A 14,929-nucleotide genomic window follows, 5' to 3' on the forward strand; every position below is an offset into this window, starting at 1 on the left:
CTGTCTTACCCTCCTCTCTCTGTCTTACCCTCCTCTCTCTGTCTTACTCTCCTCTCTCTGTCTTACCCTCCTCTATCTGTCTCACCTCCTCTATCTGTCTTTGATATCAAATATCAAAGAAAGAGGTCCTGCACACTGTCTGGAAGTTACAGTAAGTAACTTGTCAGTTACAGACAGTAAGTTGTGAGCTTGTAGATCTGCTATTTTCAAACATTAGCACTTTTGCTTTTGGTACTTTAAGTATATTTTGATGCCAACACTTTTGTACTTTTACTCAAGTAACATTTTGAAGACAGGCCTTTTACCTGTAACAGAGTACTTTTGCATTGTGGTATTGCTACTTTTACTTAAAGACGGGGTGCCGTGATTTTCAGTGATCCCCCCTAAAACATGATCATCAGGTATTATGGTTATATACTAGGAGGAAGATTTTTTTCAAAAATGTGTACAGAAAGTGTCAAAATTATGTTTTTATGTGGACTGGACACACCTCCTGTTCATTAAGTATACCATGTTCTCATCTTAGCACCTCCCACCTGAACCAGTCCCTCCGCCTCCTGTCCTAGTCCCTCTTCCTCCTCATGCCCACACCTGATAATGAGGGGGAGGGTATATTTCTACTGCGTCATTAAAGCGCTGTTTTTTTATTGGCACGTTTGACCCTCAAGGTTTCAGCCTCCAGGAAGAAACTCAAAATAGTCAGAGAAGACATAAAACACCATAAAAGCACCACCAGGGGGCTTAATGAAGTTCTATCAACCTCATAGACACATGAAAGACAGACAAAGTGCCAAACCATGACACCACCTCTTTAAGAAAACAATATCTGTACTTCTTCCACCACTGGACACTGCTGGGGCTGGTGTGGTTAATGAACAGAACTCAGGTGGTCTGTCTGTCTGTCTCATATCATGTGATTAAACACACAGACAGACACATGGTGTCCAGTTGGCTGTGGTTCTCACTATGCTGACCTCTGACCTCCTGCAGTCTGTCAACACTCTGCTAACAGACCTGTGTTCTTTTTCTTTCTTCTTCTTACCAGTGGGTGGAAGAATTACTCAGGTATTTTACTTAAGTAAAAGTAGCAATACCACAATATAGAAATACTCTGTTACAAGTAGGCCTGTGTTCAAAATGTTACTACTACACATAGTACTTTTACTAAGTGTAAAAGTACAAAAGTATTGGCATCAAAATATACTTAAAGTACCAAATGTACTAAAATGTTTGAAAATAGGAGATGTGCAAGCTCACAGCACGTTGCGATGCGACACGTTGTGAGCTTGTAGGTCTGCTATTTTCAAATAGCCTAGGTATAAAATAGGCCTAAAGTGGTTAATGTATGTTTCATAATATCATAATTTATATCTGCAAAGTAACTAGTAACTAAAGTTTTCAAATACTTGTAGTGGAGTAAGGTTGCCTCTGAGGTGTAGTGGAGTAGAAGTACAAGTACTGAAAATTGGAAGTACTCCAGTAAGGTAAAATATACCTCAAAATTGTACTTAAGTACAGTGCTTGAGTAAATGTACTTGTACTAGTTACTTTACACCACTGGTAAAAATGCATTCTATGCTGCCACCAAAATGTGGAACGACCTTCCAAAACACACAGAGGTTTTGAACTCTAAACTAACTTAAAATAACTCCTTTCGTCAAAATACCAGTGAACATAGTTTAACTCCTTGAACACCTTGATAGAATCCTCTGACCCCCCCCCCCCCCCCCCCCGCCAAGTCAAAGACGCAAGTTGAGGAGGCCCCCCAGTTCAATCTGAACTCAGCAGAATTCACTAAAAAGAAAGCTTCAGACCTTCCAAAACAAAGTGATTCCACTAGGGCTACTTCTCGGCCTTAAGCCCTCATGACCCGCCTAATTCCAACAAACTGGTTGCTAGTTTGGGACGGCTCTGAGTAGAAGAAGCGTATAGAAGCAAATATCATTGTGATTGTGATTTAAGATACTCAGAGGGACAGTGCCCCTAGCAGATAGATAAATATATGAATACATAAAGCAGTCTTCCTAGCAGATAGATAAATATATGAATACATAAAGCAGTCTTCCTAGCAGATAGATAAATGATATTCTAAAATAGAGCAGTAATATGCCTGCAGGTCCTGGTAGATAAATATATGAATAAAGGAGTCCTAGCAGATAGATAAATTATATTCTAAATAGAGCAGTAATATGCCTGCAGGTCCTGGCTGTGTGTATATGTGTGGTGTGTTGATGGGAACTGTTTCAGGGCTGTGTCACGTCAATTAGCGAACAACAAGGAGCCCTCTGTGTACCTTTCATTACCCCACAGAGCACACTGTAACAGTTCTCAGTGTTCTTTTAACTCTGACAGTGTTCAAATGGACCCTCCCGGGTCCATTTGAACACTCTCAGAGTTAAAAGAACACTGAGAGCTTTCTCTACTGTAAGGTGATCTGAGGGGCTGACTTGACTTGGCCTGAAATCCAACATGTTTCTAGTTTCTACAGTATATCGCTCACAGTGATACCTTCTGTACTCTGTATACATACAGAGTACAGACCGTAAAATGTGAGTTCCTTTCCGAACACGGCATACAGTACTGTATGCAGTGTTGGGAAGAGTACTATTATTTTTTATTTTTTACAAGTAAAATGATCAATTCCACAATGTAGAAATACTCTGTTACAAGTAAAAGTCCCGTATTCAACATTTACTTGAGTGACAGTACAAAGGTATTGGCATCAAAATATACTTGAAGCACCAAAAGTCGAAAGTATACTCATCACGCAGAATGTCCCATTTCACGTGTTTTCAAAATGTATAAAACAACTTTTGAAAATGGCAGATCTACAAGCTTGTAGATCGGCCATTTTCATATAGCCAATGTACAGTATGTATGTATGTATATGTGTGTGTGTGTGTGTGTGTGTGTGTGTGTGTGTGTGTGTGCGTGCGTGCGTGCGTGCGTGTATATGTATGTATATATATATATAGGGCTGAAGTGGTAATGCATGTTTTCTAAAAATCCAAATCTACAAAGTAACTAGTAACTCAAGATTTTAAATAATTGTATTGGAGTAAAAAGTGCAAGTAAAAATAAATACCTCAAAATCGTTCTTAAGTACAGTACTTGAGTACATGTACTTAGTTACTTTACACCACTGTGTACTATATGAATAGAGAACGGTGTTCCAGAACCTATGAAATGAAAACTAAATGTTCCTCCAATATGGAAGAAAGATTTTTCTTTCTTTTCTTAACTGATTCATACAGTAAGAAACTATGCGAGGTCTCAGATTACATTCCAATAACAATGAAAACAGCAGAGAGTCAATGATCTCATGCTGCTTTACTGAACGCTTGTCTGGACTGACTGGGGGAGCGTTCTATAAATCACTTCTTCTGTTATAATGCAATGTAGACATTTATCAGAGTGACTTACAGTAAGCAAGGTAAACACAAGTAAAAGTCCTGAATTCTAAATTTACTTGAGTAAAAGTACAAAGGTATTGGTATCAAAATGCACTTAAAGTACCAAAAGTAAAAGTTCTTAAATGTTTGAAAATAGCAGATCTACAAGCTCACAACTACTCAGACAAGTCGTGAGCTTGTAGATCGGCTATTTTCAAATAGCCTAGGTATAAAATAGGGCTAAAGTGATTAATGTATGTTTTATAATGTAATCATTTATATCTGCAAAGTCACTAGTAACTAAGTTTTCAAATAATTGTAGTGGATACCAGGGGGTCCCCCAGCAAAATGAGTCAATAGCCTCACAATCATTTCAACCAAATTATTAACCATATTTTATACTTTGGCTATTCAATAATAGCAGATCTACAAGCCCATAGACATGAAAAGGTTTGAGAACCACTGACTGCTCTAAATGACCAACATATGGAATAAGCCATACTGTCACATTTATGTGTATAATTAATATGGTGTTCTGTCTGAATATCATATGGTAGACTATTTTAGACTATATTATATGACTTTCTGTCATATAAATGTTTACATTTATAGGCTGTATATATACTGTATATATTTGTGTGTGTGTGTGTGTGTGTGTGTGTGTGTGTGTGTGTGTGTGTGTGTGTGTGTGTGTGTGTGTGTGTGTGCATTAACATCTGCAACAGCAATTCAAAGTTGTGGGTTAAAATAAAAAATCAGACTACAAAACAAAGATCAAAGTTTAGTCAAAGACAATCCAGCCGCCCACACACACGCACGCACACGCGCGCACACACACACACACACACACACACACACACACACACACACACAGCTATTTTAAAGTCATTAAAGTCACATTCCTTCATATGAATTCAATTAAAGTGTCGTTGAATGACTTTCAGCTGATATAAAGGGCAGAACAGTGGGTTTATTATAGTGTGTCTGTATGCCACAGACAGCAGAATGAAGAAAGGCTGGGAGCTTTTCTTGTTGTTCACACTTTAAGCGTTTACTGTAGCCTACACTCGCACGGATCGAGCAGTGTCTCTCGCCGGAGAAAAAAAAAACGCAGATCTGCAAGCTCACGGTGTTTTTTTTCGGCAAGCGACAGTGTCTCACATCGAAGTTATAAGAGCTCGGGGGTAAAAAGCTACAGCGCTCAAAACTCCAGAATCATTTACTCAGCTACTATTTATAGGCAAATATTATTAATATGATTTATTACAATAAACACGCTGAGGATTGCAAAGCAATGCAATAATACAAAGCAAATGAAGCAATAACAGCGCTTCTTTCTTGATGCCAATAATCGATATGGCTCGATCTATCAATCAACTTTATTTTAGGGGTCCATTAAAAACACACAACATAAAAACACTATACGTATAGAAAAGCCATAACAACATCAGATATTACAACTAGACTCAATCACCAGTGTTTCCAAAAAAAGTAAACACAACAGACAGATGTGTGGTAACACTGAGGCTAGAGAGCAGCTTGATCGATCTATATAGATCGATCGATTGATCCCCTTCAATATAGGCTGTAATAACAGCATTAAAGTGTGATCTGTAGTTGTTACTCACCCTGTGATAGAGATGTGATGTTATCTGATGTTCTCTGATCCTCCATCCATGATCCTTCTCTTCTCACAGCGGGGAGCATCTGGTCTGCTCTGTGAGAGAGACCTGCAGCCTGTCTGTCTGACTGACACACTGTCTGTCTGTCTGTCTGTCTGTCTGTCTGTCTGTCTGTCAAACACTGTCTGTCTGTCTGTCTGTCTGTCTGTCTGTCTGACTGACACACTGTCTGTCTGTCTGTCTGTCTGTCTGTCTGTCTGTCTGTCTGTCTGACTGATACTCTGTCTGGCTCTCTCTACTGGTGGGAGGAGGGATATTGGGTTGAACTCCAGCTCCGTATTTAACATTTTTGTTTCGTTTTTTATCCTTTTAACTAGTTTTTTTCCTAATAAAGTTGCTTTCATTTGTTTGGTTTTGTAAAAGTGACTTTGTGTATTTAGAAAAGCGTGTATATATATATAGCATGAATTATTATTGTTATTGTTATTATTATTATAATAATATCTGGCCACATTATATATGGTGTTCGGTTTCGGCAGCGACACCGTGTCGTAGCTACTTGTTCAGGTTTTTAGTTTAGATTATTTATTGTACAGCACCTTATTGTAACATTTTTTTTTGTATAAATAAATGTACCATAAGTTCAGCTTTTCATCTCCATTCCAATACATTCTTGTTTCTGCAACAAACTTAGTTAAAGGTCAAATAAAGGTCGTTTTTAATCGTTTCCTTCAACGTTTCCCCTTTTCCTGATCGATAATAATTCCGTTGGTTTTCATTCACCTACTAAAAACTCAATTACAGTTGAGTGTTTATGTTTTGCTACTTTCTAACACTTTTAAGGCTTTTTATCGGTGTTTATATTATTATTGAACTAATGACATCCATATTTGTATTACTTTAACATAGACAAATATGTTAATACAATAAATAATGCAGTTTGTTCATCACAACTCACAAGTCAAAAAGTTGCGTTAGATACGATTTTATTTTGATGGAACCTTGTTAGAAGAAAGCTGCAAAAAATGAATAGATCTACAAGCTATCAACACATCAGGCGGTGACCCGGTGATAGCTTGTAGGTCTGTTATTTTGTTTCTCCCCGCACGCACCGCCCTCACCGCGCCGCCAGCCCTGAAACATGAATGTCATATCATGACAGTCATGACGAAACTTCGACCTGGTGTTTGCATTTGCTCCATTTACAGCCCGTACATCTACATAAACGTTTACATTTCAAATATAAAGTGTTTACCTCATGTTTACTTATGTTAAAATTCACTTCGGGTGGGTATAAGTACCCGTATCTTTCGAATTGTTCATTAAAAAAATACATGTAATCCGATTGGTGGCTATTTCTTCATAGAGTTATAATGTATCAGAGTGCAGTACATCTCCCAACCGTTAGGGTCACGTAGTTAAAAGCACATGGAGGAAATTCGTCCATTTTCATAGAAAATGGCCACCGATCGGATTAAAATTCTTTGTTATTGAACAATACGGAATATACGGGTACCTTTGAGGACCCGTAAATAATTATAACATCCTTGGCCATGGGGTCAGCACTTTATATTTGAAATGTAAACGTGTATGTAGATGTACGGGTTGTAAATGGATAAAGTAAAAACACCAGGTTGAAGTTCAGCCATGACGCTCGTGACGGACGAGCGTCGTGTGTTCCGTGGCTATAACGACGCATGCGCGCACCGGCAGAGGGGGAAGTAAACAAATGCATGTTTCTGTTGAACAACAAGACAAAGAGTTTAAATGAGTACCTTTGTAATTCTATAATGTTAAAAGACGCCGGGCGTGTATCCTTTAGCGTGCTTTAATGTACTTTAAAGTACTTTTTAGAGAGAGTGATAGCGCCGCATGGAGGCGGTGTTGGGCAACGTCCGCCGCACCGTGGAGCTGCTCGCCGTGTCCAGGACCAGTTCTGTGTCCGCCTGGAGCGACCTGCAGGCCCGCAGAGCGACGAGCTGGAGCCGCTACTGCCAACACATCCACCACAGGTAGCCTGGTAACCCCCCATTTAAACACATCCACCACAGGTAGCCTGGTAACCCCCCCTTTAAACACATCCACCACAGGTAGCCTGAGAAGGTTTAAGTTGTACGGAATTTGCAGCTCAACAAAAGCTAATTCATCCTAGTGTATGACGGAGGACAATTTCACGATAGATTAAAATCTCTGCGATACAATAGGCTCTATTCACAGCAGCCATATTATAAAGACATTCACAGGTGTTACCAATGATACTAATGAAGGCTCTGTTCCATTCTGGTCAAACAGAGTCATGGTGCTGATGTTGTTGCATGTTGGCTCACTGGAAACACTCTGTTACACCAGTGGGTCTACAGTTGGGGTCCAGGGACCCTCATGGGCTTCCAAATGGTCGCTTACAGGTTATTTTTTGGAGCTACTTACAGGTGTATAACTCTGAGAGTGTACAAATGGAACCAAATGGGGTCGTGGAAACCACTGTACTACACTAAATGGAACAGAGCCTTCATTAGTAACATTGGTAACACCTGTGAAGGAAGTGATAATATGGCTGCTGTGCATAGAGCCTATTATTGTGAGCGTTTTTTATCACGATAATAAACGATAATGACGATTATCGTCATTTCCCAAGTTGTACTCACCCAATAATTAATTGCTGCAACTTGTGGTCAGATATTGTCATATTTCATATCCATTTGAAGGTTGTGACAGAAAACATTCACACGGACCACATTATTCCTCCAGTGAGCACTGAGCTCATAGGGCTGTATGGGGCACTCAACAGACAGGTGTCAACAATTACTACCCCACACCTACCAAATGGACCTGTGGATCTCATGGGGAAGTGCAGATATTTTGACTAAATGCTTTCATGCTTTCAAATGGATATAAAACTAGATGATAAAACTAGATGACAATAATAACCAAGTCACAGCAATTAATTTATGGGTGAATACACACACACACACACACACACACACACACACACACACACACACACACACACACACACACACACACACACAGTACTACAACTTGTAATGATGAGTCTGCTGCGTGGGAGGGCATGGGGGTGATCTATCTATGGCTGTGAGTATATGGAATATATGAAATGTAATATCAGAGCCATTGTAGACTTTCCCTCTGCTCAAGACTGCCAGAGTCACCCCCCTCCTGAAGAAACCGACACTTGACCCCTCTGAGATCAAGAACTACAGACCGGTTTCCCTTCTATCCTTCCTATCTAAAACTCTCGAACGTGCTGTGTTCAAACAACTGTCCTCGTACCTCCACCAGAACAACCTGTTACCTCCTGGACCCCTCCTGGAGTCTGGGTTCAAAGTGGGTCACTCGACCGAGACTGCCCTCCTGGCAGTGACGGAGTCGCTGCATGCCGCTAGAGCGAACTCTCTCTCCTCTGTCCTGATACTCCTGGACCTGTCTGCAGCGTTCCACACAGTGAACCATCAGATCCTCCTCTCCACCCTTGAGGGGATGGGTGTCTCAGGCTCTGCACTCTCCCTGCTTGCATCCTACCTGACGGGTCGCTCCTACCAGGTGATGCTGAGAGGATCTGTGTCAGAACCACACAGACTCACTACTGGGGTTCCCCAATGCTCGGTTCTGGGTCCTCTTCTTTTCTCTCTCTACACTACATCTCTTCGTGCTGTCATCCACTCCCACTCACTACCCTTCCTCTTTGCCTGGCCTACTTGTTGTTAACTAGTTGTACGAACGCTTGTTTTATTGTTGTATTGTTTTATTGGACCTTGTTTAGTCGATACAATTATTTGTTTTAGCTCCTGCTCATTTGATTTAGCTATTTTGTCTTATCTGTTTAAGGAAATAGGTAGCTGATATATTGCACTTTTACCTCAGCGTTAGGTATACTCTTGGTTGCTTGTTTTTGCAGAAAATGCACTTACAACTTCTGGTGATTAGTAGTTTTCGTTTCCTACCTATGTTGAATGCACTTATTGTAAGTCCCTTTGGATAAAAGCATCTGCTAAATGACTGTAGTGTAATGTAATTGTAGGGCTACTGACCCGGTCCAGGAGATGTTGCCACACAAATCCCATTCTAGATTAGCTTTTTGTCATGGCAAAAGTCATTGAGGATCCTAATAAACAATTCTGGCCTCCTTGTTGCACCGGCTCTCCGTCCATTGTAGAATCGAGATACGAGATTCTTGTCACATACAGAGCCCTCCATGGTCAGTCACCTGCATACACTATGTATTTATACTTTGTGTTGTGAGTTGTGACATGTCCTGTAGTGCAGTGGTTCTCAAACCTTTTCATGTCAAGGACCCCCCAAAATGATATATATATTTGGCTGCGGACCCCCGTCTCAAAATATTTACCAGGGACCCCCCAGAAGCAAAGATTTGAGTTACAAATGTTCACTTTAAAAATATATATATATTCAAAGATTTGAGTTACAAATGTTCACTTTAAAAAATATATATATTCAAAGATTTGCTCACATTTTCACAATTTTTCAAAAATAGCAGATCTACAAGCTCATAGTGCGGCACTCGGTGCCGCGCTATGAGCTTGTAGATCTGATATTTTTGAATAGCCAAAGTATAAAATATGGATAAAAGGGTTGTGGCGCTTTATTAGATAATTTAGCTGGGGACCCCCTGGTACCCCCCGAAGGACCCCTGGGGGTCCCCGGACCCCACTTTGAGAACCAATGCTGTATTGTGAATGATTTCCTTTTAACTCATATTGGTTCTATGGCAATTATTTTAATTCTGTCTTTTGATGTTATTGTTATCCTCTTCTGTGCTTAAACTAGCACCTGGGTGGTGCAGTGGTAAAGACCCTGCCCACCACCACGGAGGTTGTGGGTTCGATTCCATCGTGGTGCATCCGGCTTTGTGGAGCGTCTATACGAACACAATTGGCCCGTGTTCTGGGGAGGGAGGCTGGCCGTGGATGAGGAGGAGGAGGGTGATAATAATCACTGCATGTACTCCTACGCAGTGTTGATTTCGTCGACTAAAAACTATGACGAAAATGTTGGTCGACTACCTTTTATCACTGACGAAAACTAAATAAAAACTAAGCTATGATGACTAAAACTAAGACTAAATATATTGACAATTTCGTCAACAAATAAAAACTAGGCTAAAATGTTAGTGAGGGACTAGTGGAGAAGAGATCCAGCAGAACTAAAAGACAAGTCATGTTATGTTTGGTTGAGCTCGGGTGTTGCGCTCTGAAAATAGCAGATCTACAAGCTCAACGCGTTGTGAGCTTGTAGATCTGCTATTTTCAGCATGCAACCAAGTGTAAAATTATAGCCATTACGATGCCATCAAGGCACCGCCAAAATCCATTTTAGTCCACTAAATCAACTGTAGATTTAGTCGACTATAATCTTATAGTTAGTCGACTAAAACTAGACTAAATCAACACTGCTCCTACGGGCTGGGGGGGGCGGCACCTGTCAGCAGGGAGTGTTGGGCGGGAGAAGAAGGATGTCTCGGTGGGGGCTCCTCCCTGGTAGGCGAGTCAGTAGGATACAACAGCAGTGACAACACACTAATGTGTGTGGAGAGGAATTAATTGGCATAACGACTAAATTGGGGAGAAAAAGGGGGTAAAAAGCTCATTTGACTTACTTACTTTCCCTCCACAGGTTCCACACACACCCAGCCATCTGCAGGGTCCTGGAGAAGACGCTCCGGGACGCCAACCAACGTCTACGGGACAACTTTGAAGGGTACGAGGACATAGCCCTGTTGGACCTGTCCCGCTGTCAGGACCTGTTGGTTCAGAGGATGCTGCAGAACCCCGCCACGCCCACAACCGTACTGAAGATGCTGTTTGAACCTCCTTCTCCTGCTCCTCCTCATCAAGGTTAGTATAGGTTTGAATTTGTACTTAAATTTTTATTGTCTTTTCAATTTCAGTTATAGTTTTAAAAGGTGCCGTTTTGAGATTCTCTTTTGTTAAAATAAGTGTTAAGTAGCTCTATATCATGATATAACAGCCATTGCTACAATACAAATATCTTACATTTATATAGTGCTTTTCTAAGTACCCAAAGACGCTTTATATGCGGGGGAGGAGAAAAAAGTAACAACCAAAAAACTTTTATTAGGAAAAAACACACACAAAAAAGGCTATGACTGTAATGCCTAAGTCCTGTACTTTAGCACCACGTGGTTGCCGACGGCCAGGGATGAAAGATCAGACGTGAGCTCAATAACCAATGTCCCAAACGTGTCTTTTGAGTTCATCAACAAAAGATATATTATCTTTAGCCGATCTGTCACATCAGCATACAAATAAATACATAAATAAATAAACAGTCAAACGCATAGGATACAGACCACCAGCTCTCATGAAACACAGTCAAAACACTGTTTGCCTCCCATCAGCAACACCTGCCCTTGATTACAGACCTTGTTAAATACCTTGGCAAGCTGGCCTTGACCAAGCCCTGCAGCGACGTCATCAAATGAGAAACAACATGGCTCATATGGCTCTTACCATGGCTCTCTATCCGGCAGGTGGTTTGGACGGTAGCGAGGAGGAGGACGGTAGCGGTCACTGCCTGCGTGTCGTCCAGTATAAATCGGCGTGCAGAGTCCTGAGCGCTGTGGTCAGCAGCAGCACACCTGGTCCAGTCTCTGATGGTCTCTCTACATCATGGTGGTCCTCTGGTGGTGCTGAGGCTGAGGTCCAGGCTGAGATGCTGATGGAGAGGCTGGACGCCCTCCTCCTCCTGCAGGGGCATGGCCCAGCGGGCATCATGGCGGAGCAGCTCCTAGACTCCATGGTGGCAGCGCCAACATGCCCGCCACCGGACCACGTCTGTCGGGTCATCGCTGCAGCTCTCCTCCTGACCACCAGGAGGCAGGACAATGCAGGTAAGGACACGTACCACTGTTAATTCTGGCAGCACATTTTGATGTATTTTTTAGTCATTAGTCTTTTGAATAAAATTATTTTAGTTTTAGTCATGATTTAGTCACCTGAAATGTTTTAGTTATAGTGTCGTCTTAGACTAAATATCATCAGATTTTAGTCAACTGAATGTACAGTTGATTTAATTCGACAACTATGTATTTTTGGGGTCTTGATGGCGTTGCAATGCCTAATTTATACTAAGCTCTGTGCCGGAAATAGCTGATCTACAAGAGATTGGCTTAAACTTTAAACCAAACCTTTAAAAGGGATAGTTCACACACACAAAAAAATCACACCATTTTTGTATGGATTAGTCACCCCATGGAGACTTGAATTCATGGATATTTGTTAGTTTTTGTCTCATTCCTAAGACAATAATTTGATGACCAGCGGACCGGTAGGCAGCGGTTCCGGTAGGAGATGCAATAAAGGAGACTCTTTGTGTCTCCTACCGGAACCGCTGCCGGTCATCAAATTATTGTTTTAGGAATGAGACAAAAACAAAAAAATATCCATGAATTCAAGTCTCCATGGGTGACTAATCCATAGAAAAAAGTCATTCTGGGGGTGAACTATCCCTTTTAATGTGAGCTTGTAGATCTGCTATTTTCGGAGCGTGACACCCACACACAGCCAAGCATAAAATGACTTGTCTTTTAGTTCTACTGGATCTCTTCTCCACTAGAGTCCCTCACTAACATCTTAGTCTAGTTTTTATTTGTTGACTAAATTGTCAATATATTTAGTCATAGTTTTAGTCATCATAGCTTAGTTTATATTTAGTTTATATTTAGTTTATATTTAGTTTATATTTAATTTTTATTTAGTTTTCATCAGTGAAAAAAGGTAGTCGACGACGCACATTTTTCGTCATAGTTTTAGTCGACCAAATTAAAACCGAATATGTCTTCTTCTTCCCCAGAGGATGTCCTGTTGACCTGGTTGCAGAGGAACCAGGTCCTGATGCAGCAGATGTGTTTGACGCTGTCCAGCGGACGCCTGTCTGAGCTGTTCCAACGACATCAGAACCTCCGGGTTCCTTACGTCGACCTTCTGAAGACCTGGGCTTCACACATGACCTACGACCTCAGCCAAGCCCGGTGGCTTCCTGACGACGCGGCGGACACCAGGATGTCCTTTAAGACGCTGACCCGGCGCCTCCAGACCGTGTTGTCAGAGGCCTGTCCGTCACTCAGAGACTCTGTGACGGAAGACCTGGAGCGTCTGAAGGTTTCTGACGGAGACTTTGACGTCAGAGGTCTGAGCGTCTGGACTGACCTGCTGTCTGACATGAAAACATGACTCTTATGGTTCATAATACTGTATATAATGTATACACATTATAATAATTAACTTAATATATATGTCATATAGGGGTTCCCAAACTGTGGGTCAGGACACCCAGGGGGTCCCCCGCATGATTTTCTTTTTTTTTTGGGGGGGGGGGGGGAGGGGCACTGGACAGTGCACTGCTCCAGTTGGCTGTGGGTGTCAGTTAACACATGGGGTGCCAGCATTTTTCATAACAACTTACGTTGGGTGCCAGCATTCTCCCCATTGACTGCGCTTTACTGTTTAAAGCTCTAGACTCCACGACGAGCAAATCCATGTAAAAAAAAGCATCCATTCATTATATAGAGGTCTCGTACCATCGGGGGGAAAAAAATAAAAACATTCGGAAATCCGTTCCATAGTTGCAGCCAGTTGAAAATAGTAAAAAATACATTGTAAAAAAAAAAGTACACAGGAGCCGAGATACAGGCTTTTGAAGTCATAAGTTAACCAGGAAGTGGATTAAAGTCTAAATCTTCGAAAAATGATATCTCCTGTTGCTATGGAGGAAAAAAGAAAACATTTTTTTTTTTTTTTTTTTTTCAAAAACAGTATATATACGGTTTTGGCACTCAACAGTTGTAATTGAAAAGAAGTATATGTACGGTTTTGGCACCCAAGGTGTTAAGAGCTCCGTCACCTTCTTCAGCTCCTCCTCTGCGGCAGCGAATCGCTCCATATAGACAGCTATCGTCTCCTCCTGGGCGGTGAGCTGCTCTGTCATAAGCTTATAGTTTTCATTGGACAAGTACACCCCATTCTTGTCTCGAGCGGCAGCCAGGTCACGCTTCAAGCGCTCTATTTCCTCTGTATATTCCTTTATTAGAGACGTCTTGGTCATCCTTTGATTGATCTCTGGCTTATTCTTTATGTTTCTTGCTCTGTCGGCGGGGGCAACATAGTTTTCTCACTCAACAGTAAACAAACCAACATACAGTATAAGTGTATACAGGGGATCTGCACATTTATAAAGTGACAATTTAATAACGTTTAAGACCTTATTAATACCTCTAAAATATGAAATTAAAAATAATAAGTCCATTACTGCATCAACGGCAATCAACAAACTATACTATAACAAATTGTCAAACATTGGCTAATTGTCAAATATTATCTAAGAAAGGGGTGGACATTTAGAAAATAGCCGATCTACAAGCTCACAACGCCTCGCGGTGCGAGGCGTTGTGAGCTTGTAGATCGTCTATTTTCACAATATTTATCCGTGGAACCGAGTCAAACTAAATGTAATGCCTCAACTCCTACAATTCTAAGTGCTTGTCAGGGTGGGGGGTCCCCAGTTCAGATATGATTATTTTGGGGGGTCCAAGGTTGAAATATGATTATTTTTTTTTGGGGGGGGGGGGTCGCAGCCTGAAAGGTTTGTAGATTACATACATCTGTTCAACCTTTGAGATGATTTGAAAGGTGTCAGTCATTTGATATCTTGGCCATATCACATCACAGTTTTACTTGTCATGTTCTATGGTATAATGGTGTTTGAAAATGTTACATTTTTTCATCATGAATACTTGAAAACGTAACAATGTCTGTGTAGCGATGATGATGTCTGTAGCCATCATTAAAGCTACAATCCATAAGTTTTGTCTGTTGTCTCCCTATCCTGACGGAGAGAGGTAATTGCAAGGTCACGATG

General features: G+C 41.2%; 2 protein-coding genes across 3 annotated transcripts in view; one reads left to right on the forward strand and one right to left on the reverse strand.

Annotated features, from left to right (window-relative positions):
* The window catches only part of gas2a (growth arrest-specific 2a), a 41,804-nt gene extending 36,671 nt beyond the window's left edge, over nt 1-5,133 (reverse strand). For both annotated transcript variants that reach the window (XM_084059285.1, XM_084059284.1), the window contains exon 1: nt 5,021-5,133. The gene's annotated coding sequence lies outside the window, so the exon portion shown is untranslated. The remainder of the gene's footprint in view (nt 1-5,020) is intronic.
* A 1,603-nt stretch (nt 5,134-6,736) lies between these two features.
* Nucleotides 6,737-13,336, forward strand: fancf (FA complementation group F). The gene is made up of 4 exons (XM_084060337.1): nt 6,737-7,026; nt 10,667-10,887; nt 11,544-11,903; nt 12,866-13,336. The coding sequence occupies exons 1-4, from the start codon at nt 6,887-6,889 to the stop codon at nt 13,243-13,245; spliced, it is 1,101 nt and encodes a 366-aa protein (XP_083916463.1). The 5' UTR covers nt 6,737-6,886; the 3' UTR covers nt 13,246-13,336.
* The last annotated feature ends 1,593 nt before the right edge of the window (nt 13,337-14,929 follow it).

Source organism: Gymnoscopelus microlampas, assembly GCF_963454915.1.
Source record: "Gymnoscopelus microlampas genome assembly, chromosome: 6".
Classification (NCBI taxonomy): Eukaryota; Metazoa; Chordata; class Actinopteri; order Myctophiformes; family Myctophidae; genus Gymnoscopelus; species Gymnoscopelus microlampas.